The sequence below is a fragment of the Lonchura striata genome, chromosome 3, assembly GCF_050655825.1.
Source record: "Lonchura striata isolate lonStrDom1 chromosome 3, ASM5065582v1, whole genome shotgun sequence".
Classification (NCBI taxonomy): domain Eukaryota; kingdom Metazoa; phylum Chordata; class Aves; order Passeriformes; family Estrildidae; genus Lonchura; species Lonchura striata.
The window spans coordinates 7,885,407-7,911,331 of record NC_140705.1 but is presented as its reverse complement, the minus strand read 5'-3'; the positions used below and the strand labels follow the sequence as shown (position 1 = coordinate 7,911,331).

The window sequence follows — 25,925 nt, the reverse complement described above, 5'->3', positions numbered from 1 at the left end:
GCCACCAGAAAGAAATAGACGCCACCTGTGATCAATTCACAACCCTTTTCTATCCCATCTTTCTCTGTTATTTTCCATAATCTCATTCCTTCTCTTTCCTTCACAAACCTGCAGGTAATGTGGATGGTGAGCCTTAGAAAAGATTGATGAGACAGAAGCAGTTAACCCTTTCCCAGTATGGAGTTACCTTCCATTGCATTGTCAAAACTAGGGAGTTTAGGCTTTCTTATTTATCAGCATAGCCAAGGCTCAGTCTAGGAAAGTTGGGGTTGATTTGATGGTGAGAAGAAGCTGTACATGCTCATACATGTGCCTTCTTATCAGCTCACAAACTGAGTGGTGAGAAGCTGTGCTCTGCATGGAGCCAGGATCGGGACTGGATAAAAGTACTGATGCTATGCTGGTCTGGAACTCCTGTGAATATGTGGAATGTACCTGACTCAAGGGGGAAGCAGCAATATGTTTTGTTAGTTCAGTAAGTTCAGTGGAATTTAACAAAGCTTAACAGTGGTTTACAAAGGTTAAGTAAGTTTGATGGTGAGGTTCACCTTATTAATTAATGTATGGAAGAAGGGCACAAATGTAAACTGAGTTAGAATCAAGTTACAATGTTTTACAAGAGACTGGAGATGCAAAACGGTAAGGAAGACTCTCCTGATGAGTCATGAGGTACAGTGGTGGAATTTAGATGCAGCTAGGTCCAGTCTGAATCTCAAAGGTCTATATCTAATGAAAGAAATACAGAGAGTGATGAAGAGCCTTCTCTTGAGTCACAAAGTTCAGAGTGGACCCGCTTGCATTCTGAACTCATTATGGAGCCTTGGTGCAGTTAGGTCCAATCAAGGTTTCAGACTTGGACAAGGGATTATATCTAATGAAATTATCTATAATAAATTGGTAATAATTAATATTGAGTAGCTACATGAATTAGTAATGTTTCATTAGTATTAATTTAGGTTCCTGATAGATCTGCCATTGGTTAAAGGTCTTGCTGTCTCAAGGAAGGATCACTGCCTTGTAACTAGGCTCCCTGGCCAGAAGAGCTCAAGAAGGTTCATTTAGGCTGCCATATTTCTGGCATAAAGTGGTTGGGTTATAGTCCAATTGCATGTGATGGAAAAAATATGCATGACTCTCCTTGTACCCACAAATTTCTTTGCTCCTTCATTAATGAGTCTTGGAAAAGCCACCAGCTATTCATGTGTTAATCATATGATCAGTGTTGCAAGCTCATATGCATTGATGCTCACTGTGTCACTGTTTCCTTCATGGTTTTTCAGAGAACAAGTTGAAACTAGAGAAATTCTTGGCCTGGACACGGATCAGACCTTTACTTCCTTTGCAGTCTCTACCAAACTACCACAGTTTGGTTAAGAGGTGGCGTGCATCTGTCGCAGGGACGTGGGCCTGCTGCACTCATGGGTTTTTCCAAGCCTGTGTCATTAACCTGGAGGTGGGGTGTGTTTTTAAATCCTCTGCAAACCAAGGACTTTACCCCACTGCTGAGCCATGTATCTCTGAAGGCTGTGACATGGTGCTCTGGAGCTCGCCCTGACTGGTGGCTCCTCGCTGAATGCTGTTTAAGGAATTTAAGTATTGAATTATTCTGTCTGCTCAAAAGGGAACTTATACTTCTGTTGTCTTTTATGCAGGGTAGTAACATTTTTCCCATGAGTTAACTGTATTACTCTCTTTCTTGCGGCTCCCACATTAGTTTTGGGAAGAGAAAAACAATGCTGTGTCATCACAGAATTGCCTGGTGATGGGAACTGTAAGGTAGATGAGTTCTTCTCTCCACCCATGAGCAAGTCCTTGAATGAGGTTTTACTGCAGGACTGTTCTTTCTGTTCCTCTTACACGCTGGCTTGTCAATATCTCTTAGGTTTTTAATATGTTACAGTACATCCGTCTCTTAAAACAACAGTTTAATTTCTGTAGCCCAGCAACACAGCCAGTGCTAGGGAGATATTGCTGTCAGCACTGCATCTTTAAAAGCTCTGCTTCCATCCTTAAGAGCTTCTTTGGCCATGGACTAAACTCAGAAATATACTTGGGTCCTGTCCAGCGCCGTGTAGGAATTTGCTCCATATGAAGATTTATCCTGTATGGTTCAGACTTTACATACATACCTACAAATAATACCTGTTTCATGCAATATTTAACAGTGTGAACTACAAATTAGGCCATAAACTCTTTGGTGCAGAGACCACTAAACTTTTTAGAGCATCAGACAAATTCAGACTTCAAACCCAACCAGGGCCACCAGTTCCAGTTAGAGGCACAGAGAGCAGCTTTAAAAGGAATTCCCTCATTAAACTGAAGTTTCTTTTACCCATGACAGGCCACAAAACTTGAATCTGTGGGAGGGAATGTTTGCCTCTGTGCATGCATGCATCTTAGCCTTTTTATTTTCAATGGGAAGAGAAATAGACTGGGTTGCATATTGGATACATTATCTTGGTATTAAGCTGCCATTCCCAATCTCTTTTGGAAAATTGGAACAGAGATTTGCTACTTCTCATCCATCACTTTAAATGAAGGCCTTATTAAAACAATTTTGATTGCTGGGATTCACAAATAGTATCCCTCTTTCTAGATTAGTTCTTTTTTGTTCATGAAACTGTTAGAATAGGTCTTAACACTCTGAGCCATAGCAGGATGTATATCAGTGGTTCCACAAGCTCTGGGGAATTTGCTCAAATATGTTTATAAGACCCTTCCAGGATGTAGTTGGCAGTGTTGAGCCTGGGGAAGATTGTACTGGAATTTTTGTTGTTGGATTTTTGTGTTTGCTTTGTTGGTTTTTTTAAATCCACTAACATACTCTTTGATGCTGTTAGTAGTTCAGTAGTTTTTATGTTTCCATTGATGTAAAAAATGTTTACTAAAAGTTTAGATCTTATTTCATTACAGATTTGTAAAGGTTAGGACTTAAACTCAGACTTAGTTCTAGCTATGTCTTCTCGATGACTGAGAGTAGCCACATACAGCCATGATGCTGTATAGACCAAATACTAATTCCTAATCTTTAGCACCAGCTGATAGCTGTGAACCCATGAACTTTCTTGTGGATATTCTGAAAAGCCCCATGAAGCTGAAGGTTTTAATGTTTTAATATAATAAGGTTCAGTGGACCAGCTGTACAACAATTACTGTTGCCTATGGGCCATGGTTTATGACTGCTTGAGCTGCAAAAAATTGACAGTCTGGCAACTTGTCTGTGTTAGTCTCATGTAATTCCAGAATTGTTCTGTCTTGCTCTCTTCTGCCTGTACATCTGTATTGCAGTTAATTTCCTTAAAACTGGGAGACTGCTCCCTTCTGGAGTTCAAAGTGGCAGGTGGTGAAATGCAGACTTCAGCTGAACATTTTTATTGGTTCTTAATGGCAGCTTCAAACTAAAAAGGGAAAAAATCCTGAGATTTTATTTTGGGATACTCTATTCATGACAAAGAACACAAATTGAATATTTTACAGGTGCTAGAAAGATGCTGATGATTCCTTGAGTAGTCTTTGTAGTCTGCCAGGAATTTCAGGCAATTAACTAGCCAGTGCTGCTGTTGACTAGCCAGGCTTTAACAGACCTTTTAGAAACCTTTTGGTCTTTTCATGTAAATAGACTTTTGGCAGGGATGTATACCCAGTAGATTTTGTAATGCGTTTCCTTTTTTCATGTGTTCCATGTTTAATTCAAACAAGCATCTGACATGAAAGCTAAAGATAAAAGTGTAACATAGTACAATTAGTTTCTGTGAAGTCTGTGGATCACTAATGGAACACAGCTCTTCCCCCTGCACAACTAGCATAATACAGGCCATTTCTTGGTCATTTGTGTTGTACATTAAAAGCATCAAATAGAGCGCTGTCGTGGGCCTGAGCGAATGGACAGAAAGTTCCTTTGTTTGATAATGCTGGAAATAATTTCACTTTCCAGAGACGCAAATGGGTAATTGCTGCAATCAGATCAGAGACACGTAACACTTGTAATGTAACCCTTCATGTATTAAGAAAAATAAAGCAGAAATTAGATCAGAGACCAGAAGTATGTATACATTTTAAAAGGAAGTTCAGTGAGCTGTTACTCTCTTTCCATCACCATTACTGTCTGTGTTTCATGGATGTGTGTTGTGATTTCATACCAACTGATCTCTGGCACTTTCTGATCAAACAAACACAAGTTCAGGAGTACAGTTTGAAAGCAACCCACTGGACTTGTGTGTTTAAATCCACTGAGCCTCTAAGAAGCAGGGTTTGTGAGCATATTTAATGAAATAAAATTGGGCATTTAGTGAAAGAGAAGGAGAAGCATTCATTGATAGAAAACCTCATAACCTCCTTCCTCCTTTTTAATGCTCTAAGTATGGAATTTAGATCTAGATTTGGCCGCAGACTCTACCACTTTCATATGTGTCTGATATGGTGCTCTAGGGTTTTTGGAAAACAAGTTTCAAAATAAGCAACTGGATTTTTGTAGGATTTAGCAGAGCTGTACTTCCTTCTTTACCCATTCTGGACAAAACATACAGGTTCTTTAAAGTTGTAGCATGTGTGTTATTCTGCATTATTTAAGATAGAGGAATGTATTTTTTTCTTATTTTAGGTCAATGCTGTTTTAAAGCAGCCTGGGAATGTAACAAAATTAAACAAGATGCTGCCTGTCTTGACAATGGCTCACAGTAATGATTAGTGTATATTTCAAACCCACTGGTAAGACCCAGTTCATACAACAAAGAAATGCAACACAAGATGCCATATGTGGAACACACAGGGCATGATTTGAGTCATGAATCCTCCTTTTGGTTCCTAAAAATGCCCATTTCTCTACATTGCATTTACATTTTTTAAAGCTTTGCTTTAGAATAAATATCAGTATTTCTGGGGGAAGTATTTTAGCTGATATATAGGCAGAGAATGGTGGTGGTCTTTTATTTATTTATTTATTTATTTATTTATTTATTTGCCTACTGCAGAGTGCTTTGGCTGCTGTTAAACAGTTTAGCTAGACTCAAAGAAATACTGCTAACATGAACTGGTAAACCACCAGCAGTGTTATATCCTCTTGTGTCAAAGGCCTTGTACAATGTAAAAGCTAAACGTACTCAGATTAATCATTTTCTCAGGACAATTTATAAATAGAAAGCATTTCAAAACCGAGACTTATTTTTTCCCGTCCTGCCCTTTCTTCACCATGAATACACCAGAGTTCTTAAAGCTCTTGACTGTCTGCATGTCCTCTCTTTGTGTCTTTTCTGACTCATTTTTATTTCAATTGCAAAAGTTACATAGGTAGTCAAAATGGTGGGGACAGAGGTAAATGTGACTCTAAAACCAGAATGTCATTGTCCTTGGTGCAAATAAAATAGAAAAAAAAATCCAGAGAAATTACATTAAAAAACCAAAAAAACCACAAGCCCTATAACTATGGAAAAGAATAAATTTATGAGTTTTGAAAAAAACAATCATAGGAAAAAACATATTAAGAATCACATTTCCCTGTGAACCTCTGCATTTAACAAAGCATAGCATTTCTAGTGAGGGAAATATATCCATTGTGGCTTCTGGGAACAAAGAGAGCAGCACAGCAAAACCTGTGTCCTGTATGAAGGTCTGCACGCACAACTCCTGACTCCAGGAGCCCACCGAGAATAAAGCTCAGGTAGAAAAGGGAGTGGGCAGGAGAGATCAGGGATTCTTGGATGAAGGGGGGAGCACTGGGGCAGGGCAGGTGCTAGTGGGAGTGCTGGTGGGGAAGAAGAGCAGGCAGGAGGAAGCAGGTGCCTCTGGTGGATTTGAAGACCAGAGGAATGACTGATTGGCTTAGGGAAGGTGTGCATGAATTTGCAGAGGGCATAAATGGTTTTGCTAATGATTTCCTTTCATGGGCTGATTGAGGTACTGGTGATGGGTGAACAGGCTGCCGGTGTTGACAGAGATTTCATTGGTACAGTGACCTCAGGGCATTTATGGAGCTGCTGTACCCCCATCTCTGAGCTAAATTACTTCCCAGATGTGAGGCAAACAAGCAATCACTCAGACGGGTCTCCTGTTCTTTATGGCTCCACTCTTCAGTACTCATTCAGCAATAGGCAGCTGGTTCAGTTTGCTTGGTTTAGAGGTTCTGACACCAGTAAAAAAAAAAAAAAAAACCAAAAAAAAACACCAAAAAACTTTTAATCTTCCAGCAATGAAATACACAGCAGACTTAAATAAATGAGACCTGTTGGAGCACCCTTGTTTTCTACAAGCCTTTTCTCAGCAAAGGCGTGATTGTTTGGGAAGGTCCCCTAAAATTGCAGCAGGGGTCTGGTGTAGCATTTAAATCCATGTGATAGTTTCTCATCAAGAGATCTCTTTCAGGTCTTGTCTGCTTTGATGATTATTCAGCCCAAATCCTTTCCCTACTTTACAGTTTTTTTAACCTCTCTGAAGACCTGCCAACAGACCCACTTTAGCAGCCACTGATGTTATGCTTTTTTTTATTGGCATTCAATTTCAAGGGTTGACAGACAGTAAATACCAAGACTTCTCTTTACTGTTCTACAGTAATTTGTCCTACAGTTGTAAATAAGTCTCTCTTGTTCTGCCTCCTGCTAAACAAATCTCACTATTTTTGGAAGAAATTGAGCAAACACAAGATTGTTCCATTTTATGTAGCTGCCACTGAGTAGATATTACCATATCTGGGTTGTTTGTTGGGTTTTTTTTCATTTCTATGGCAAATGAAGTGACTTATTTCTGAAAATACTAGTTTGTTGTGGATTTTTACAGTAGATCTATTAAATTCCCAGAAGCTTTTTTTTTCAAATATTGTATTTCCATAGAGACATCTCATGCAAGCCAGGAGGACAATCACAGAATCACAGCATTGTTAGGGTTGGAAGGGACCTCTGGAGATCTTGTAGTCCTAACCCCAAATGAATGATATTTAAAGGTCTTAGGATATCGTCTTGGACTGTAACAAACAAGGAACCATAATTAATCCCAATAACCAAAACATTTTTATTCTGTATTTTTCTTTCTCTCTGGTAGACACCTTGCATTTCCAAGACAGAAAATCAGCCTCAAGGACTTGCAACAAGCGTCAGGTGGGGACAGACACCCATCAATCAGTCCACGCCCTGGGACACTGATGAGCCTCCATCTAAACAGATGAGGGAGAATGAAAACCCAGGTATGTCTCTAATCTTATTTGTAATTCTACCGGGGAAAATCGTTCAAAGCAAATTCAATGCACTATCTCCATTTACCTCTGTAAATTAGACTTCATTGTGAGCCTTTTCTTTATTCTTTAGCAGGGGTTTTCCCTCATTGTAAAGACCCCTCAAGTTTCTTCTATGCTGGGGCTGATACAAATGTATTAAGATGCTGCAAGTTCATTAGAGCAGGGTTTTTTTCATCCTTCTCTGCCTTCACTGGAGGGGAAGGCACTCTGTAATACTTTAAGACTTCTTTTATGTCCAGAACTACCTGAAATGATTTCCAGCTTCCAGACACATATCATACATTGTGCTACTATGCCAGACGCCTAATTACAATGTCTTTGTAGTGGCTGGAGCACCATTATTATACACACAGAGTGTTTGTCAGGGAGCCGTGAAAGCGCAGCGGGGAAAGAGGTTAATTTTCTTGGAAGCGTGTGCTTAAGCTGCATAAAGTGCAAAATACATAAAACCGCAAACATGCCGCATGTCACCTGACGAGTATTTTAACAATTGTGCTCACATCGCTGCAGCAATTTTATGCACTTACTTCTTGGGAACGGCTCCAGATCCCAAACCGCATTGGTATTGTGCAGCAGGGCGCGTCGGTGCCGGCCAGGGATGTGGAGGGGAAGGATGGGGATGTTGCTGTCTGCTCTCCCCCATGCCGAGCCCACCGCCATTGCCGGCCTTCCTTCTTGCCGCAGGTGCAGCACCCTGGGTCACCACGGTGGCAGCGGGCAGCCAGCCCGCCCTCATCACGCACTCCTACGGGATGACACAGCCGCCCACCTTCAGCCCGGCCGCCAGCGTCCAGGCCCCTGTCATCGGCGTCACGCCATCCCTGCCGCCGCACGTCACCCCACAGCTCCCACTGATGCCGGGCCACTACCAGCTCCAGCCGCAGCCCTCCCAGCCCCTCAGCAACATGGTGGTCAACCTCCAGAGCCAGCCCTTGTACACCAACAGCCAGCCCCTCAGCATGTCCTCCATGAGCGGCGTGGGCCCAGTGGCCCACCCGGGCCCCGGGGCGGTGGGCAATGGCCACCTGGCCTGCCCCATGCTGCCGCCGCCGCCGCCGGCCCTGCCCTCGGCCGCCCTGCCCAGCGGCGCGCCCGCCACCAACGGGCAGGCGGCCGCCCCGCTGCCCCCCAGCGCGGCCGCGGCGGGCGGCCCGGACAACACCAACGGGGTGCAGATGCTGCGGACGATCGGCGTGGGGAAGTACGAGTTCACGGACCCCTGGCACCCCAAAGGTAAGGCGGGCCCGCTCGGGCCCCTCGGGCGCGCGGCGGGGGCGGGCGGCGGCCGACCCTCGGCATCCCTGCCACTCTCCCTGGGCCCGCCAGCTACGGCGGCTGCCTACGCACTTTTCTAAAATGCAGAGCTTTTGTGAGGTACTGACGACAAAAAGCAGCGTGGTAACAGGAGGTACGACAGGCTGTGGGCGAAAAGTAGTGAAAAGCAGCTTTCAGGCCCATCAGATAAGCTGGTGTTCCCAAGGGTAAAGCAGCCATCGTCCCATGCCTCTCCCTGTGAAATACACCCCACGTTTCCATCTGACCACTGTTCTCCTGGCTGCAGTTGTGCATCTGCCACAACAATGACCTTCTTCAGCCCTGGTCTTCTCCCCGCTCTAGTAGGAACTCAGGCCAAGCACAAGTCAAAGCTGACTGCAGCTGAACAGCCCAACATGTTTAGCGTTAAGGGGAAAACTCTTCATTACCAGCTTCACTGGGCTCAAATGCTGCAAAACACATGACTGAATAGTCATGAGCGTTCTGAGAGGCTGACCTTTTCTGAGTACTCTGTAAATGAGCCCCTCTACCAGGTCACAGTGGAGTGCTATTTACGAGTGTCTTACTCCAGACACTTCAAAACTACCAATGCTCTGTGTTCCAAGTTTCTAATTGCATTTGCAGAGTTTTCCCTTCCTCCCTTACAAATCACGACTGGGCCACATGTACAGGTAAAGCAAAATGGAGCTTACAAAAATATTAATGCAGACCTATCAGCAAAATCAATTAAATTGATTTTGTAAAAAAAACAGCACCTTCATTAAGTCTGTGATATTTTATGTATGCATTTTTATTCAGACACAATCCATGTGTAAATTATTTATTTGCCACAAGCTATTAAGTTCTGTTGTGTAGCTCTGAATTAAAGACAAGGAATCTCTATTAAAAATGATTAGTCCAATAACTCTCACTGCTCTTTACATAAATTGTTCTTTGGTATGTGTAAACCCTTACCAAAGTTCCCTTGAAAAGGAGCTCAGACACAATCTCAGCAGTACTTTTGTAAAACTGGATATTCAGATTGCTTTTAAGTTTCCAACTCCAAACCCCAAATATGATGAGGGCTCTTGCTGGATGATAAGCTTCTGAATTTTTCTTTGAGTTCTCTCTACATGTGCTTTAAATGTCACTGGCTCAGTTAAGTAGCCAAAAATTAACCAACAATTACAAGAGTATTGTTAATTCTTTCCCTTTAAAAAAGAAAAAAAAAGCCCAAAGTCCACAAAAGCAATTTGTCAGGTCACGTTTATAAGTTACAAACCATTGATTTTGTAGAAGGAGAAAGGGGACAGATTTATACTCTATCCTGCTAGACTGAGTTCTGCTGGATGTCTCTCTCCTCCATAGGAGCTATTTGTCTTCTAAGAGACATCATCTCCACTTCCCATAGTCACCTATCCCAATTTTCTGCACTGGGTACTCAGATGCATGATCAAATTAACGCAATTTAAAGGATTACTTGGTGTCACTGGGGACATGTGCAAATATACAATACAAGAGAAAACACATAAGCTTAAACCACTTTCACGGCAGTAATTTGATCACATATCTGAGCCCTAGTGACACTAACCTAGTGAGACAAATGAGCATGTCAGTGACTGCACACTTGAGGTTAGGAATAGTCTTAAATGCCTCGCATACTTAGGGCCAGCAGCATGAGCATAAGTTATTTACTCTTCCTCCATCAATTAACCTTCAGCAGATCTCTGGCTAGCAGATGAAGTAAACTTCAAATCAAAGCCTAAGTAAAAAGATCGTAAAATATTTAATCAGTATTTAATATTTGATTTACTAATTCTTAGTCAGACTTCTTGCTTAACCTGCTGTAAACCCCAGTCTAGCCTAATAGTCCGAGCACCCCAGGGACCAGTCATCCTAGGAGATGTTCATTAAGGTGCAGAGCAGAGTTCCTCAGTGGAGGATGCCAGGCATGCCAGACCTAGATCTGGTCCTGTATTTGGAAAGTCCTGTACCTAGGAGAAGGATCATAAGGAGAATATTGAAATGAGCAGTATTTCTAATCCGTGGCAATTGCTGATGCATTAGCTGATACATTAGTACTGTACCTCACAAACTGCAGGCTAGACAACTGTTTTTCCAGGGATTAGGGAGCTTCTCTGTGACTACCAGCTATTGAGTTATTCCCATAGTGGTTAAAAGCAAACAAACAGAACAGAATGAAGCATGCCTATACAAATGTCTCATAAGCGGGACCTATTTTATAGAGAGAAAGTAATCCCTTCCTCTGTTTCCAACCTATAAAGCCCTTATGTCTAAAACTGTAATTCTTTATGACACACCTGAAGTCAGAGAAGAGATATATGTTGGATTTGCTTGTTTTGAATGAGAGGGAAATAATCAGGAAAGAGGAGACAACTGGGTGCTGAACCAGACCTTAAACTCTCACTAGAATAAGATTCTTAATATAAACTCTGTGAGTTTCAGTGTGGCTTGATTATCCAATTATTTTATGTTTTAGTTTCTGCCCTCAGGGATTTCAGTCTCAAAAGCCTGACTGATTTCACAGTCTTACATGGTAGATACCTTTCTCTCCAATAATGAATGGAAACTAGGAGACAGTATTAAGCTGTTCAAATATACAAGTTCAAACTAGTACCCTACAAGTTTCATTTAAATATTCTCTCTCTTTCTTGGGGAACCTTGGCCAGTATTATAATAAGGGCCACTGCTAATGGCCTTGAGATCTATCTCATTATCCTGTGGAGCTCTGAATTATTATTTCACTTGACAATCCAGTCTTGTCCAGGTTTGAATAATTGCCCAACTATACCTTAAGTGAAAGAACAGTTCTTGCTGGTTAATATGATAGGGTTTCTTATATTTTTAGATTTTCTTAGGGACCCAATTTAATACATCATGTTTTATTTCCCATAATTAACTTTCCTTTGGCTGTGTACATGTATGTACATACATGTATGTATGTACATTTTATACTAGGTTCATGCAGAACTAAGTTTCTTCTTCAGCTGTTTCTAAATACATGTAAACAAATAAGTTGCCAAAAGTTAAAGGCACTGCAAGTGTGCCCTATTATTTGCAATAGGTCAAGAGATCTCACATGACTGAAAGAGTTATTTCCATGGCTTTGCAAAAGATGCATTTTAATAACAACCATTATATAAAACAGATAAGTCATTCTCCAGTGTTACAGCTAATTTTTACCTAGTTCCATTTGTAAGAAAAATTGTTTATGGACTAGAGAATCTTCTTGGTCAGAATGGGTTACGTTCTGTAAACAGAAGTTAACTACATTATCTTAGTACTTAGTGAATTTGTAAACTTGTTACATTACAAGAGACAGAAATGAAGTTTCAAAGGAATTACTGCTTTTAGCAATGTATGAAGAACTGTAGAGCCTTGTGAAATGCATGGGGTCTTTTACCATACACAATGAACAGGAGTTTTGGGAGGTGTCTGCTTAGACCTGTAGTTTCCCTTTGGATAGGATTAATGCCAAATACTCCTAGCTGACTTCAAAAGCCATGACACCTTAACACAAACATGTAACCAAATATTTTAGGACAGAACCTAGCCCTTGTTTTCCATCCATGTCCTAAATCTTGTTCTGCCAGAGCAATTAATAAAGCAGAATATTCAGAAACATAAAGATGTTAATTGTAAATGTATTCAGTGAAAATGCACTGAAGTTCTCATAGCCAAATTTTTACATGGCTTCTTCAGAAAATACAGAGTTGCAAAGAATATTCAAACTGATTTTCAGGATCTTCAGGCTACATGATGTGTCCAGAACAAATTGTCACTTGTACAAAATGCCTGCAGGGAAGACAGAAAATCATCCCTTAAATTTCTGACACAAGGTACCAGTGTCCTGTGCTATGGCACAGTGGCAGAGACCAACGTATCTGTGCCTGCCAATCCAGCTGAGCAAAACAGAGAGGAATTAATCAGTCTGATGAAGGACTGGAAGAAATTTGTTTCCTTGCAGAAACTGAGTAACTGAAATGTAGTCCTTGTCTGTCTCCTGATGCAGTATGCTTCCTGATATTCAATATTTGTAAATCCAAAACTGAGCCCTTGGTGGATACCTATGACATCATGTAGAACATAAATATTCCAGCTTGGAATCTGAGACCTATTACACATTTGGAAATAACACTCCCTTCATAAATTTGATATACTTTGAAGCATAATTTCTAATGCAAAAAAATGTGGAAAATACAATACTTTATTGCAGTACTTACTCCTACAGTGTAAAATTAACCATGGACATCATGGGGTTTAATTTGTGGATGTTAATGGAAAATACTGATGTTCGTTTCCATAGTATTTGTGTTCTATAACTCTTCGGTTTGCAGTCCTTAACTAGTGGGAAAAGAAAGCAGATGCTAATTAGTGTTCAGAGTGTAATGACTGTAGAAACATAACAATATCAGAAATAAAATCTAAATGTTAATCCTTGTAACACTAATTTCTTAACACTTCATTTTCAAGCATCAGCAAATAGCATGAACTAAACAATAACAAAACTACAAAGGAATACTGTTGCATCATCACTTATTGATTGCACCTTTCACACTTGACTTTATTGCATTGGAATTCTCATTAGGCCTCAGACAATATTTGCTTTCCTTAATCATGAATAGTAACAAGGCAGAGTACAACATTTTGTCAATAACTATCAACTTTTTCTTCAGAAAAGGTTGAATTTTCAAAGGGATTTCAGCTTGACCTGCATTTCTGTGAATGCACCTAGTTCCAGACATGAATGCTGGGGGGTGGAGAGTGCTTAAATTCTTCATGTAACCTACCATTTGTTATACTAGTAACATTAGTTAAAGGATATTGTGTGATGAAGACACTAGAAAGCTTCTTTTCCATTCTCTGCCTTGCACCAGAATACATGGCCTGTGTAACATTAGGAAAACCTCCCTTTTGTCTAGAAAGGTAGAGAGATAAATAGATCATTAAAATTATAGATGTAAAATTATATGTAAAATTGTATGGTGTGTCTGTGTGCATGTATATACATATATATGGATATGTATGCACATAGTTGTAGGGAAGGAAATCCACAGTAGAAATAACTTCATTCTCTCCAATTGCTTGTAGCAGGGTTAGGTTAGCATGGAAGTGTTAGCTTTGTGCATACCTCTTACTGGGTTTTCCTTAGAACAGTGGTGATTTTCTGGGATGGCCTCAATGGTACCAAGGCACAGATGAGTAGTGGTCATTTGTAAGCTCAACTTGGTAATGAAGCATAAGAGTTCACAGAATCACAGAATGGTTGAGGTTGGAAGGGACTTCTGGAAGTTGTTTGGTCCAGCCCCCTTGCCAGGCACAGCCATTTAGAGCTGTTTGCCCAGGAACATGTCCAGATGACTTCTGAATATCTGCAAGGATGAAGAATGCACAAAGCCTCTGAGCAAGTGTCAATGACCCCCACTCAAGAAACATGTTTCCTCATGTTCAGTAGGAGCTTTCTGTGTTTCAGTTTGTGCCCAGTGCCTCTGGTTCTGACAAGTGAGGATCATGAAAGAAGCCTGGCTCCAGCCTTTTTGCACCCTCCCTTCAGGTGCAATTTATATACATTTATGTAATTTCAATTTATATACATTGATGAGATCCTGTTGAGCCTCCTTCTCTTTTCCAGACTGAACAGCCCCAGCTTTCTCAACCTCTACTCCTAGGAGAGGTTCTCCAGTCCTTTTACCATCTTCATGATCCTTTGCTGGACTCTCCAAGTATGTCTCTCTTGTATTGAGGAGCCCAGAACTGGACATGCCACCTCACCAGTGCTGAGTAGAGGAGCAGGGCCACCTCCTATGATCTCATAGCAATATTTGGCCTATACAGCCAGCCCAGAATATCACTGGCCTTCTTAGCTGCAAGACCACACTGCTGGTTCATGTTTTAGCTTGCTCATGCACAGTAATAAACTTAAAGCAAGCAGGTCCTCTAAAATCAAATTTTTATCAATATTAGTTACCATCTTCTTTGATTAAAATAATCCTAACAGGAATGAGAAGTTGATGAGAGTATCTAAGTCATCACTTGAGTGGAAATGAAATACATTGCCACTTTCTGTGGTCCAAGCAGGGTATTTTTCATAATTCCTGTCCTTTTAATGTCAGTGTCGGTCAGGTCATGACAGATAGAGATTTACTGCACTGAAGAGTCAAAGAGGACTTGTAATTGTCCTAGAACATTGCCATGCTAAACATACAGCATAAAAAAGGTGATTGAATTATCTTTTTATTGACATCTCTCAGTATATCAGTGACTTGAGATGTCACATTTCAACTGGAGGAGGATCTTCTCAGCACCACCAATATTTTATGTGGGTTATCATAAAAAAAAATTGGGGTGTTGATGAAGTGAGTCAAAACTCCCTGAACCTGCTTTTAAAAGTCATCTGGTCCCTGCTGCTATTTTTTGTACATCTGTTTTTTTAAATAAATGTCAGATTTGCAACTGTAGTTTATCTGTTGAAAATACAGAGCTGAAAAACTTTAATTTTACTGTTGCATGATATTATGTCATCATTTACAGACTCACCTAGTTAATTAGACAGTAATACATTTGAAGTTGCCTTGATTTCCTTCCCACTCTGTAGTCTCAAGTTAGCTTAGAATGTGGTTTCGTACCAAATATAGTTTTGTCCATGACAGTGGCCATCAAATGCATTCAACATAAGTCTGAGAGGCGGCAGAGTTCTGTTGAATTACTATTTTCTCTCCCGTCCACACAACACTATATTCACAAGGTGCAAAATTTCTCAGGGGCTGGATGATAACCAAAATCGAGGATCTCTTTTGGCACAGAATACGTAAGTGGCAACTTTTTATAAATACAGACCAAATTTTCAAGCAGGCTGCCTATCCATCCATTTATCCATCCATCCATGTATCTATCCATGTATCTATCCTTTCAAATACTGTTCCAGCAATCCCTTGCAGTTAGCTGGAACTGCATTTGGTTGCAGTTATTAATTGTCAAAAATACTTGCAGAGTTTCCATTCTCCTTTCAGAACTCATGTTTAATATCTGGTTTCTCTGACCTTGTCTTCCCTTGGTCATCTGTCTTGTTCAACTCTTGGCACATATTTAGGTGCAACCTTGTCTGCATCCATCCCTTTGGGTACAATGAGAAACATACCAGTTCCCATTCATTCCGTCCTCCTATGCCTGGAGCCACTTTGAAGCTACCTTTCCTGAGAATTCAGTTTGCTCCACAAGTTTGGCTTTTCCCAAAATTCCCCACTAAAATTTCTTCTTCTTCACAGCAGCATAATTCCACTTCTTTTGATATCATTACTTAAAACATGGACAGTCAGGTTATAGCTGCTGCAGTGTCAGCAGAGAATGGGGACTTCACACTCAGTCCTAACTCAAAAAACTAGGTCCATCCAGCGCCAGACTGTGCATTTATGTATATACATAAATGTTCCCAAAATGGGCTATTCTGTGACCTCTGGAGATCTCCAGAGAAACAGATTTATTAAATTGCAGATGAGTTTTGGTTTCCTTACAAGAAAGTAAAAATGCTTTTTTTTTTTTTTTTTTTCAAATCAGCAGTCCTCAATGGAGAAGTGTCTAAATTCTGAATGAAAAAGAATAATTTCTGTCTGATTGCATTTAGAATAAGAATTATTCTGTCCCATGTTAAATTTAAAAAATCTGAACAGATCTGTGAAACTGAAACATTTCCAAATAGTGACTTTTCTTACCCTACTGTGCCTTGAGATTGGTAATGATAAGCTCCACTGTCCCACAGCGAGGCAGGCTTTGAGTCATGGTCAATAATAACAACAGTAATAATAATAATAATAATATGGGATTAACTAACACCTCAAATCTTCTGAAAAATACCATTATGGATGAAATCATCACAAGGGAGAGGGTAGATAAGCTTGCAGAAATGATTACTCATAGACAAAACTTCCACCATCTAGATGCGCAAATACAAGTGGCCTGAAGTTTTGTCCTATTAAATTCAGAAAATTACAGCATTAAGTGTTTTATTTATTTACCCTGGAAAAATCTCTGGACTGCAAAAAAAAATCAGTAAGTTCAAAAGAAATACTTGACCAAGACTGTTTAAGTCAGAAGCATTTGCCTAGAGAAGGTGCCAAGATGCTTAGTCAAGTTCTCACCATATGACTATGTAATACTTAAAACAGAATGGATGGTTTGCCTTAAGACCTTGTACATTATATTTTACACAGTTTTGCTCATTAGCATTACTCAAAATAAATAAAAAGAATGTAGGATTAAAGAGAATATTATGGTTTTTATTCATGAATCCTCTGATGTTTCAGAGAGAGACAAAATGTGTTTTGCTCATCAGTCTGCACATGGAAGTATTTGGGTGAGGATGAGGAAGATGGTGCAAAAAAAGGACAAATTAAGCTAAAATAAAATAAGTCTTAAGAGCAATGTGAGCTGATACTCCTGTTCAGTCTGACTGATGTATAGAGTATCCAAATCCAATATAAAACCCAACTCCTCTGTGTGACCTTTTCATTGTGAAGGAAGAGGGAAATATTCCTTGCATCCCCAAAGCTGTGGTTCCTTTAAACCAAGGATCATTTTGCACAAAAAACTACCATCCTATATAAAACAGAAGAAGGAGCAGTGATAGTAGATTCCCATTGCCTGTAACCTAGGAAGTACAAGATTCTGCTCTTTGCCTTTTCCAGCATGCTGTGTGTGAACTTTGTTACAGATTCTCTAGATGGCTGAATTTGCTGTGGTAAGATGTTTTCCTACTTGATATTCTCGCTTTTTTTTTTTTTTTTTTTTTTTTTTTTTTTTTGAGGGTTTTGGTTGTTCTGTAGGATGGCTAGAGCTCTGATTTGGAACCCACTGTTTAGAAGCATTTTAGAAGAATTTTTTTCTGGATGGATAGCACGTACCTCCAGCAGGAATCACTCAGGTGATTTCAGGTTTAGACAGATGCAGGTATTTAATCATTCATATGTAAAGAACCATCACACTCCAAAGAAATGCATGAGTCTGTCTTTCATTTGTAGAAATGTATCAAGAACAGCAGCTCATATTCCTTCAGCTCCAGAATAACAAACTCTTCATCGTCTTTTACTTGCTGGAACAGCAAATTTGACATCTTGTCCAAGGATCAGCTGTTCAAGGACAGTCAAATCTGCTCACAAGCAGAAATTCAGTACATTTCAAGAAGAGACTATCTGTGAAAAGCCCACAGCAATTAGAATTTCTTCCTTGAGAAACTAAATTAGTTCGACAGCCCTTTGCTGGAACTGGCCTCGTGCTTTTGGATAAGCCATCATTACTTTACTCTTGTATTTTTTTTTTTCTTTCTCTCAAAACTTCCATATTGGTAAACCTTGTGCAGTGCATCTCAGTGTTACCAGTCAGGGCTGCCTTAATCCACTCACTTCTGGGGAGATAAAGTGATACTGAGAACACCTCTTGGGTTTAAGGGTAAACTCAATCAAGAATTTTACTAAAGCCAGGAAATTATTTTATCATGTATTTTTGTCCAAATCTGTGGATGTTGAGGTGGTAGATTCAGTATTTCAGTAAGTTTTGGTATTTCCTGAGACTGAAGTCTTCCTTTTGTTTTAGAGAAAGTAGAGAAGGGCTGTTTATGTACTGAAGATCCATACAACTGCCTAGAAATAATGTGTTAACATATTTAAAAGACAAATTCTTAATATCAAAATACGTTTTAATGAGAGACGGCACCTATTTAAAAAATATGAAGTCCTTTTACACATATTGAGTTGGCAACATTGTCTCATTTCTACCCATTGAAGTGCACTGAGAATGTTGGGGTTTTAATATAATTCCTCACTGGGTTAGGAGGTAGCCAGCCCTGAAGTGGAGTGGGACCACCTAGGTACCCCCAAAAAAGGGGTACCCATATTTCCTCCAAGAGAAATAAGATAGGTGATTTAAATAATATAATTTATAATTACCCAGACTGGATCTAGCTTATAATTACATAGTATGGACCTATGCAAAGACCCTGAAATTAATATTTCATGTTTGGAGGGAAGAAAGTTATTTGGCTAGGTTAGTAGGTGTCTGTCAGCCATGAACTGAGGACCAGGAGAGTTCAAGGAACCTTGCTTGAATCTTGAATTTATGTCCCTAAAACAGATGAAGAGACATTTACTTAAAATCTTAAATGGAAAACAGAATATGTAAAAAAAGACACTCTAATAAGGAAAAGACAATGATAGCATCTTGGATTGTTATTACGTGGTTAGTAAACGAGAAAGATAAATCATCTGTATTCGAAACTGAAGTCTCGGTTATAAGAGCCCAAACCAGCAATCAGGTCTGTAAAGTAAGACTCCTTCCCATACTTAAATTTAGAAAGTAAGAATGTCACTCAGTCATTAAAGCACAGGCAGCTAGGGCCATGTAGATCCTGGATGTGTTACTATGTGTTATGTGGTTGCTGAGTACTGGGAGAGCAGAGCTCTCCCACAGGTTCTGGCTATTTGGAGGGGACTTGGCTATCCCAGAACATGTCAGAGGGCACCAGGGCCCAGTGTGGTAACCACTGCACTGGGCTCCCCTGGTTGCCCAGCTGAATCACTCTTGGTTCTTTACTGCACTAACTAGGTTTCCATAGATGTGATGTAGGAACTTAGGCACTTTAACAACTTGAACTCATCAAATCCATTTTAAATTTCATGGATAGTCAAGAGTCTCAGCAGATGGACAGCTCAGCATGAACATAGCTCCTCTGTCAGAAGAGCTGGCAATATAACAAAGTACAATCTTTAAATTATTTTACTGTCATTGTATTAAGGGAGCATTTTGATAATGTTGGTTCAAATCACCTAAAATTAATACAGTATTTGCCTATTGGGTGGAGTAAACAAACACATTAAGCCCCTTTTTGTGATCAAGATGGCTTTCCTCTTCTGCCTGTGGAGAGCTACTTCTGGATGTGATACATCCAGTCATTTACCAAGTATCATTTCATTAGCACCACTAAAGCCAATTTGGACATATATTGTCAACAGTTTTGATTCAGGATTTGTTGAACTTCTACTTACACTCTTATCTCACACAATTTCCAGTGCTGTCTTATACTGTTTAAAACACTAAGGCCTGCTAAGAGGGTTAATGCTGAGAGAGAGGCTTATAACCTCATTGAGGAGCCATCATTGCAGTAGTGCGGTGTCCCGCAGGGGGCTTAAGCTTTTCGTTCAGCAGTGACTCAGAAAAGGACAAGAGCCGCGTTCGCGGTTTCCACCAGAGCTCGGCCTTTTCTCAAAGGCTTCCTCACTAATTCCCAGCTCATCACGATCCTCATCAGCCTGTGTGATGTGCTCATCACACGCTCATTTCCAGCTTTTGATTTGGCCTGGCTGTCTGCTGGGGAAGGTTTCCTCTGGTAGAAGTCTCCAAGTGCATGAACAAGTGAGCTCTAAGTGTTACTAATAAAAAATCCTTTAATCCACTTTAACAATGATAAATTGGGCCTGAGAACTCCTCTGACTTTACAGATACATTCAGTTCAGAATTTCACTTAAGTCAGGAAATCATTTTATGGGCAAGAGAAAAGTTCTAAACACCCTGATGTGGACGATGGGAATGAAAGGCCAAGTGCTTAATTGCTCTTACTGTATCTGAAGCACCTACTGATGACTGAAGCTTCCACTGACATGGCTGGTTCATATAAAATTCACTAGTCTTTGCCATTATTTTTATTCTTAATTCACTGTGGCATTTCCCTTTTTATTTTCCCCACATTGTAGCTGGTACATGATGAAAGAAAATAACTGATCTGGGCCACAGAAGTTCAGATTGAGGAAAGATCTGTCTAAAATGTACTTCTCTGGACTGAGATGGATTTGCTACATTGTCTTGGTACTAAGTACCAGGTACCAGTAAGTACCTGACACTTAAAGTCTGTATTCTTATCCACCTGCTACCCTATGTTTGTTTCTACATTAAAGAACACAAATCAAAAAGAAAGTCTCTTTATTCTTCTTCCTTCCCAGAAGTGTGGGAGTTTGCACTAAGAACTCATCCACAATGGTTTGTGCCTCTTGTAATCCCTACATACCTCTGTTTCAGAAGAGGCACTTGAACATTTCCCAAACACAGCTCACTGCAGAGTTACACCGGGTTGGAAGTAGAGTCCAGGCAGCAGGAGTGCTCTTGGAGGGATGTTCACCCTACCTGGACTTACTGTGGGCTCCTTGCTGGGACACCTCAGGTGCCTCCTCCATCCATCGTCTTACATGACCTGATGAGGTTTTAGGAGGCAACTCACATCCCAGTACCTGATTTCTGAGCATTCGTCCATTATCTGGCAGCAAATGTAGGCTCATTGTTTCATGTCTGATTTTGAAAATCTGGCCCCAGCAGCAGGTTTCTGTGCATCACTGTACTAACATCTGGCTTTTACTGGCTTGGCAGACTGTCTGTATCATTAAGCAGAACGAAACTATTCACTGATATGGACGGAGATGATCCTGCATCAGTTTCCAAAATTATGGTAGGGCTATTGGCAAATTAAATAGTTGAAGAAATTCTCCATCTCTCTTTCTTTTCATGATGTATCAGGGGACTAAAATTGAGGGGAAAGCAGAAAACAAACTAATGTGAGTGTAATTCCCAAATTTCAATCTTTTGTATATTATGGGTCATTACCCGTTAATTTGCTAAATGACAGTTTCCTGTGAAAGAAAAGTTTTGTTTAGCTGTATAATGATGACAGATGATGTAATTAGTATCATCCTTGCACTGAGAATGATAAAAGCATTTCTTTTGTGTGTCACTGCTTTTAGACAGTATAATATCAAAAATGATAACAGTGTGAAAATTGGACCAGCCGCCTTCGTATTGTGCACGTAGAATACCTCAGTAATATGATACAAGTAATGACAGGTACTTTGCCATGTATTCATTTTCTGCACTCTCTAGCCTTTATATCTCAGCAAAATTAAAGCACAGCACTAAGCAGACCAGACGTGCCTAAATGCAGACCCATCTGATGAGCCTGTAAGCGGCCAGCATCCCTTTACTATTGCTAGTTATGATAATTAAGCAATTGCAAACAGGTTTTGAGGGAGAACATTGAATCATTTTTCAGTTAAAGAAGTTGGGGGCTATTTTAATTTCAGGCCACATTTGTTGCTTGAATTAGTTTTAATTATATTCTGTATAAGAACTTGCCCCATATCCTGGTCTTGATAGTGGTAGATATTCTCATTTAAATATAAATAAATGCCAAACTTATTTAACATGGAAAAGTGACTGCTGTGACTGTGTAGTAACAATTTTCTCTTTGTTGCCATGGTTTGGATTTTTATATAAGCTTTGCAAATATAATAAACCTAATGGAGCTCTTCATCCAAGGAAATGGGTATATTCAAGAAAATAAATTACATTTTGCAAGCTAATGAGCTCTACTAATTGTGTTTATCCTTGTGAATTAATACAATTTAAGCAAATCTATCCCCCAAAATCAAGCATTTGATTGCATTTTAGCTGCATGGAAATCAGAACATCCGGATCAAATCTGAGTTTACTGGATATCCAAGGGGTAGGGAGGAAGGTTAATCTTCATTGACTTGTGCAGCTGGCGCTAGATGCCAGTAAAGTAGGAAAAGTTAGATTTTGAAAGTTCTGACTTTCGTTTACTTTTTTTTATCCAACTACTTCCCACACAAGCAGAATTCCCAACAAAGACTTGTGTGTATTAAATCCCATGTAATACAGCAGCAGGCGTGTACAAGCTATGGTAATTAGCCCACATGCCCACAGGACAGGATAAGGGAAGGCAACAAAAGGGAATAACAGTTGTACTTTCTAAAAGACAGCTTGTCTTCATCCAGTTCCCTCTCTCCCTCCCTTTTCTCACACTTCCCTTTGGCAATGCTGGATTTCTTTTTTTTTTTATTTCTCTTCCTATAAACAGGTTTTTATTTCAGAGAGGCATTTTGGGAGATGCAGGACAGATTAGAAAACTCTCAGTATATTCTGGCAGAGTTTAGGTTATTCTCTCAGTTGGCTTCTTGGAAGGATGTCAGAGAGTAGAGCAAATGGTCAGTTTGAACTCTTGAAACTCTACAAATAGCCCCAAAAACTCTCAAGCAAACTGCATTGGTCAGCAGGAACAGGCAGGCAGGTGCTGGCCAGAAGGTTTGTGCTTGAGGAGGGTGACAGCAGCTGTCAGCAATGGTCCTTATGGAGGCGGTTTAGCTCGCCACGTGTTGGGTTGCTGCCATTTTTAACACCGTGAGTGAATGCATGCCTGAGATGAAGTCTGAGCCTGGCTCACTGTACTTCCTTAGTCCAGACTGCTTTTTTATCCTGCCAGATCATTTTCAGCACTGATGCAGGAGTCCCAGCAGTTAACAACCATCACAGATTCCTCAGATAGAGCTGGTGTGAGATCAGAGCTCTCCTGTTTCTCAGCAGCAGGCCCCTCTTCACTTAAAACCGGGATTGGGAAGCAAAGCCAGCCTTCCTTTCTCAGCTTGTGAAAAAATAGCATCTTAAATATGGATAGCAGACACAAAACAAGCTCAGAAGTGAAACTGTTAGTTTGTTTATTGCAGCTTAGGTCAGAGCCAGGCTGATCTTTCCTTGACTGCACTGAAAAAAAGATACTTCTTCCATCTCTGGTATTCAAGTACTGAGAAGGGCTGTTAGGAGCCATCTTCTAGAAGTTTTAGATTAATTGCATTTGTTTAGTGAGAAGAGCACAGCTCCTCAGCACTGATGCAATTGTGCTGTTACAAATGTACTTAGAGTGACTTCTTGTCTATGAGTGACAAGTTTCACTCATAAGAGTGAAGCACCAATATGTTTGTTGATATAAAACAGTGATTTTAGAAAGTTTGATAGTAAACACAGCAGTGGTTAAACAAAATCTGGTGACAAGATACACTTGGTTATTTACTGTAGGGAGGACAGGGTCAGACAAAATTATCAGGGAGACCATGTCCTTCAGTCATGAGAATCAAAAAGGACCCTCCACTTGCATTCTAAACTCCTTTTTAGAGAGGAGTTTAGGTGCTACTGGATCTAGACTTAGTCCCAACAGTTTGTCTTAAAGAATTATCTGTGTGCACCCGATCCTTTGTATCATGTAGCTAAGATTTCGAAGTTTAGCATGCTATTAATCACTTACCAAGAACCTCTTGTGGCAAGAAATCTTTCAGTTTTGAGGAGTAACCTTGAGAGGTGTCCCTACCCAAGGGGAGCTCTTGGTGTGCAGCCTGCTGCCAAGCAGGGGAGCTCAGCAGGCCCTGGGCTTTCCACTATTTATGGAGCGTGGTAATTGACTCATAGTGATATTTGCATACCAACCACACATGTTAACTTCGCCTAAATTTTCCTTGAGTCAGACCTTGTTCAACACTGTAGTTGGGTGGGTGAACTGCTTAGATTGGCCCTTGGCTGTTGTGTTGTTATCTGTGTCCACTTTGAGCTGGATACAGCAACCATGACCAGACATTAATGATGACCCCACTGGTGGTTTTTACTTGGAGAGAATTACAGGAAATAAAGGTCAGGCTAGGAGAAGAGGGAAGCACACTGCCATAGGAATAAAGAAGAATAATTCAGAATGATAGTAGGACTACACTGGAATAATATCTTCAGGGTAAAAAAAAAAAAATCTAATAAATATTTGTTTAAGTCTTGATGCACAGAGCTGTTCTGGATTCCATAGATGCTAAGCTCCTCAAGGAGGCCTTGACATAGGCCATAGTAACTTCAGGGATGCATGCAGATAGATACATAACTATAGGGTCCCAAAGTACACATTAATGAAACCATTATCTTGTCAATGATTCAGAGTGCAGAGCTATCTTTAGCAGAAGTTACTATTACTTTTCATAAGAGAACATGGAATTTAGTGACATTTTTATTATTTGACATCACATCACCATTGAAAAGTAAAGAAGAAGCCAGAAGAAAGATAAAGTACAAAAAGCTTTACATGAAAAATATTGTTCACCTCTGATGGAAACTACAGGCAGCTAAGAGAAAAGAATCTGGAGCTTTTTCAGTTCCTGGCATTGAAAGATTTTTATAGGAGCAGTTTAAAAGTTATCTGCTGCAGCAAAACTGCATCTCAGAAATGAGTATGGCTATGATGACATGATAGCTTTGGGCCGCTGACTTACTGCCAGACCCCTGCGTATCAGCGAGAGTTAAAATCAAAGTGAAACCTCTGTTTTGAACTTCCTTTTCCTGCAGCATTTGAGCAGATCTTCAGCGTTTCATGTCTCGCCACGTGGGGTTGTAAAGGTCACTTCTCGAGCCCCATTGACCCCATGCAGATTTATTGTGGAATTGTTTCAGTGAAAACAGAGCTTTGAAGCATCATGCCGGTTGCCTGGTGACTCCCACAAAGTGCTGACCACCCCAAGTCTGAGGGAAGAGATATCTGCACAGAGCCGAGCTTTATTATGGGTTATAAAGCTGGGAGAGGTTTGAATGATAGAAGGAGTTCTGGCAGGCTGCTAGCTCTCACCATCTGGGAAAATGGGAATGTTTATTAATAAGAACCTTTGACATGAAATGCATGATATGTGCCCTCTGTGCTAGGCCCATGATTAATAATATTAATTATGGGGAGTTCATTATAGTCTCATGGGGATGTGATATGTAATTCAGCCAGCATTTCACTGTAAATTTGCATTAATGTCCACTTTAAGTACAGTAGCTATCTATAGCAATGCAGAAGGAGCTGCAGTCAATATGTACAATAACATAACCTCCTTATTAAATGATGGTAGACTTCTACTTCAAAGAATTATAGAATTATTAACATTTCTCCTACATTAAATCATTGCTGTGTTTGGCAGTGAAATATCTGTTGCAACCTACCTCCTAGTGCTATTAAAACTTTCCTTGGTGGTGGTAGAAGAGTCCAGCTACTTTCTGCATTGAAAAAGGAACCAGATAATTTTGAAATCCCTTTGGAAGTAGTCTTGATTGCAGTTTCATTAGCAATTAAAAGAGCATGTAGCCTAATGGTTTTTCTACCCCGGTCCAGAGAAATTATGCACAGTGGGCAGCTCTTCAGTTGGTGTAAGCCATCAGTGATGTAATGAAAGCAATGGACCTTCACTGATTTGTGCTGAGAATCTTGCCTTCTCCAAATTGTTCAAACATATGCCTTCCTATGGCTATGCTTTATTGTTAACTTGCTTTATAATGAAAAAATAGTTCATCTTACTTGGAATTCTTTTCCCTAATTTGCCTTCCAGGAATCCTTGGTGAAACTGCCACTATCTTGCCTCAGTTTCTTCTGAGCCACATGTGCTCATTCACTTACATTCATATAAATGACCCTTATATACAAACACGGGTTCTTTCTGTCTTTAGGTAGCATCTCAGAAGCCAGCAGGCACTAAAGCCACTCCTTCCTGTAGTGGATCCTGGGAATGGCTGGGAGGACCATAGCTGTAGTGGCCCCAAG

The 25,925-nt window shown here is 40.2% G+C and overlaps 1 protein-coding gene and 1 long non-coding RNA gene across 8 annotated transcripts in view; one reads left to right on the top strand and one right to left on the bottom strand.

Moving 5' to 3' along the window:
* The window catches only part of KLHL29 (kelch like family member 29), a 387,294-nt gene that overhangs the window by 241,289 nt on the left and 120,080 nt on the right, over positions 1 to 25,925 (top strand). For all 7 annotated transcript variants that reach the window (XM_077782446.2, XM_085576261.1, XM_085576262.1 and 4 more), the window contains 2 exons: positions 7,030 to 7,171; positions 7,907 to 8,455. In XM_077782446.2, the coding sequence (XP_077638572.1) occupies positions 7,030 to 7,171; positions 7,907 to 8,455 (691 nt within the window). The remainder of the gene's footprint in view (positions 1 to 7,029; positions 7,172 to 7,906; positions 8,456 to 25,925) is intronic.
* On the bottom strand, positions 9,240 to 24,125 carry LOC146767784 (uncharacterized). Its single transcript, XR_014954196.1, has 4 exons — positions 23,625 to 24,125; positions 13,629 to 13,869; positions 12,721 to 12,841; positions 9,240 to 10,470 (listed from the first exon to the last, which is right to left on the bottom strand). It is a non-coding gene; the product is annotated as an uncharacterized LOC146767784 (long non-coding RNA).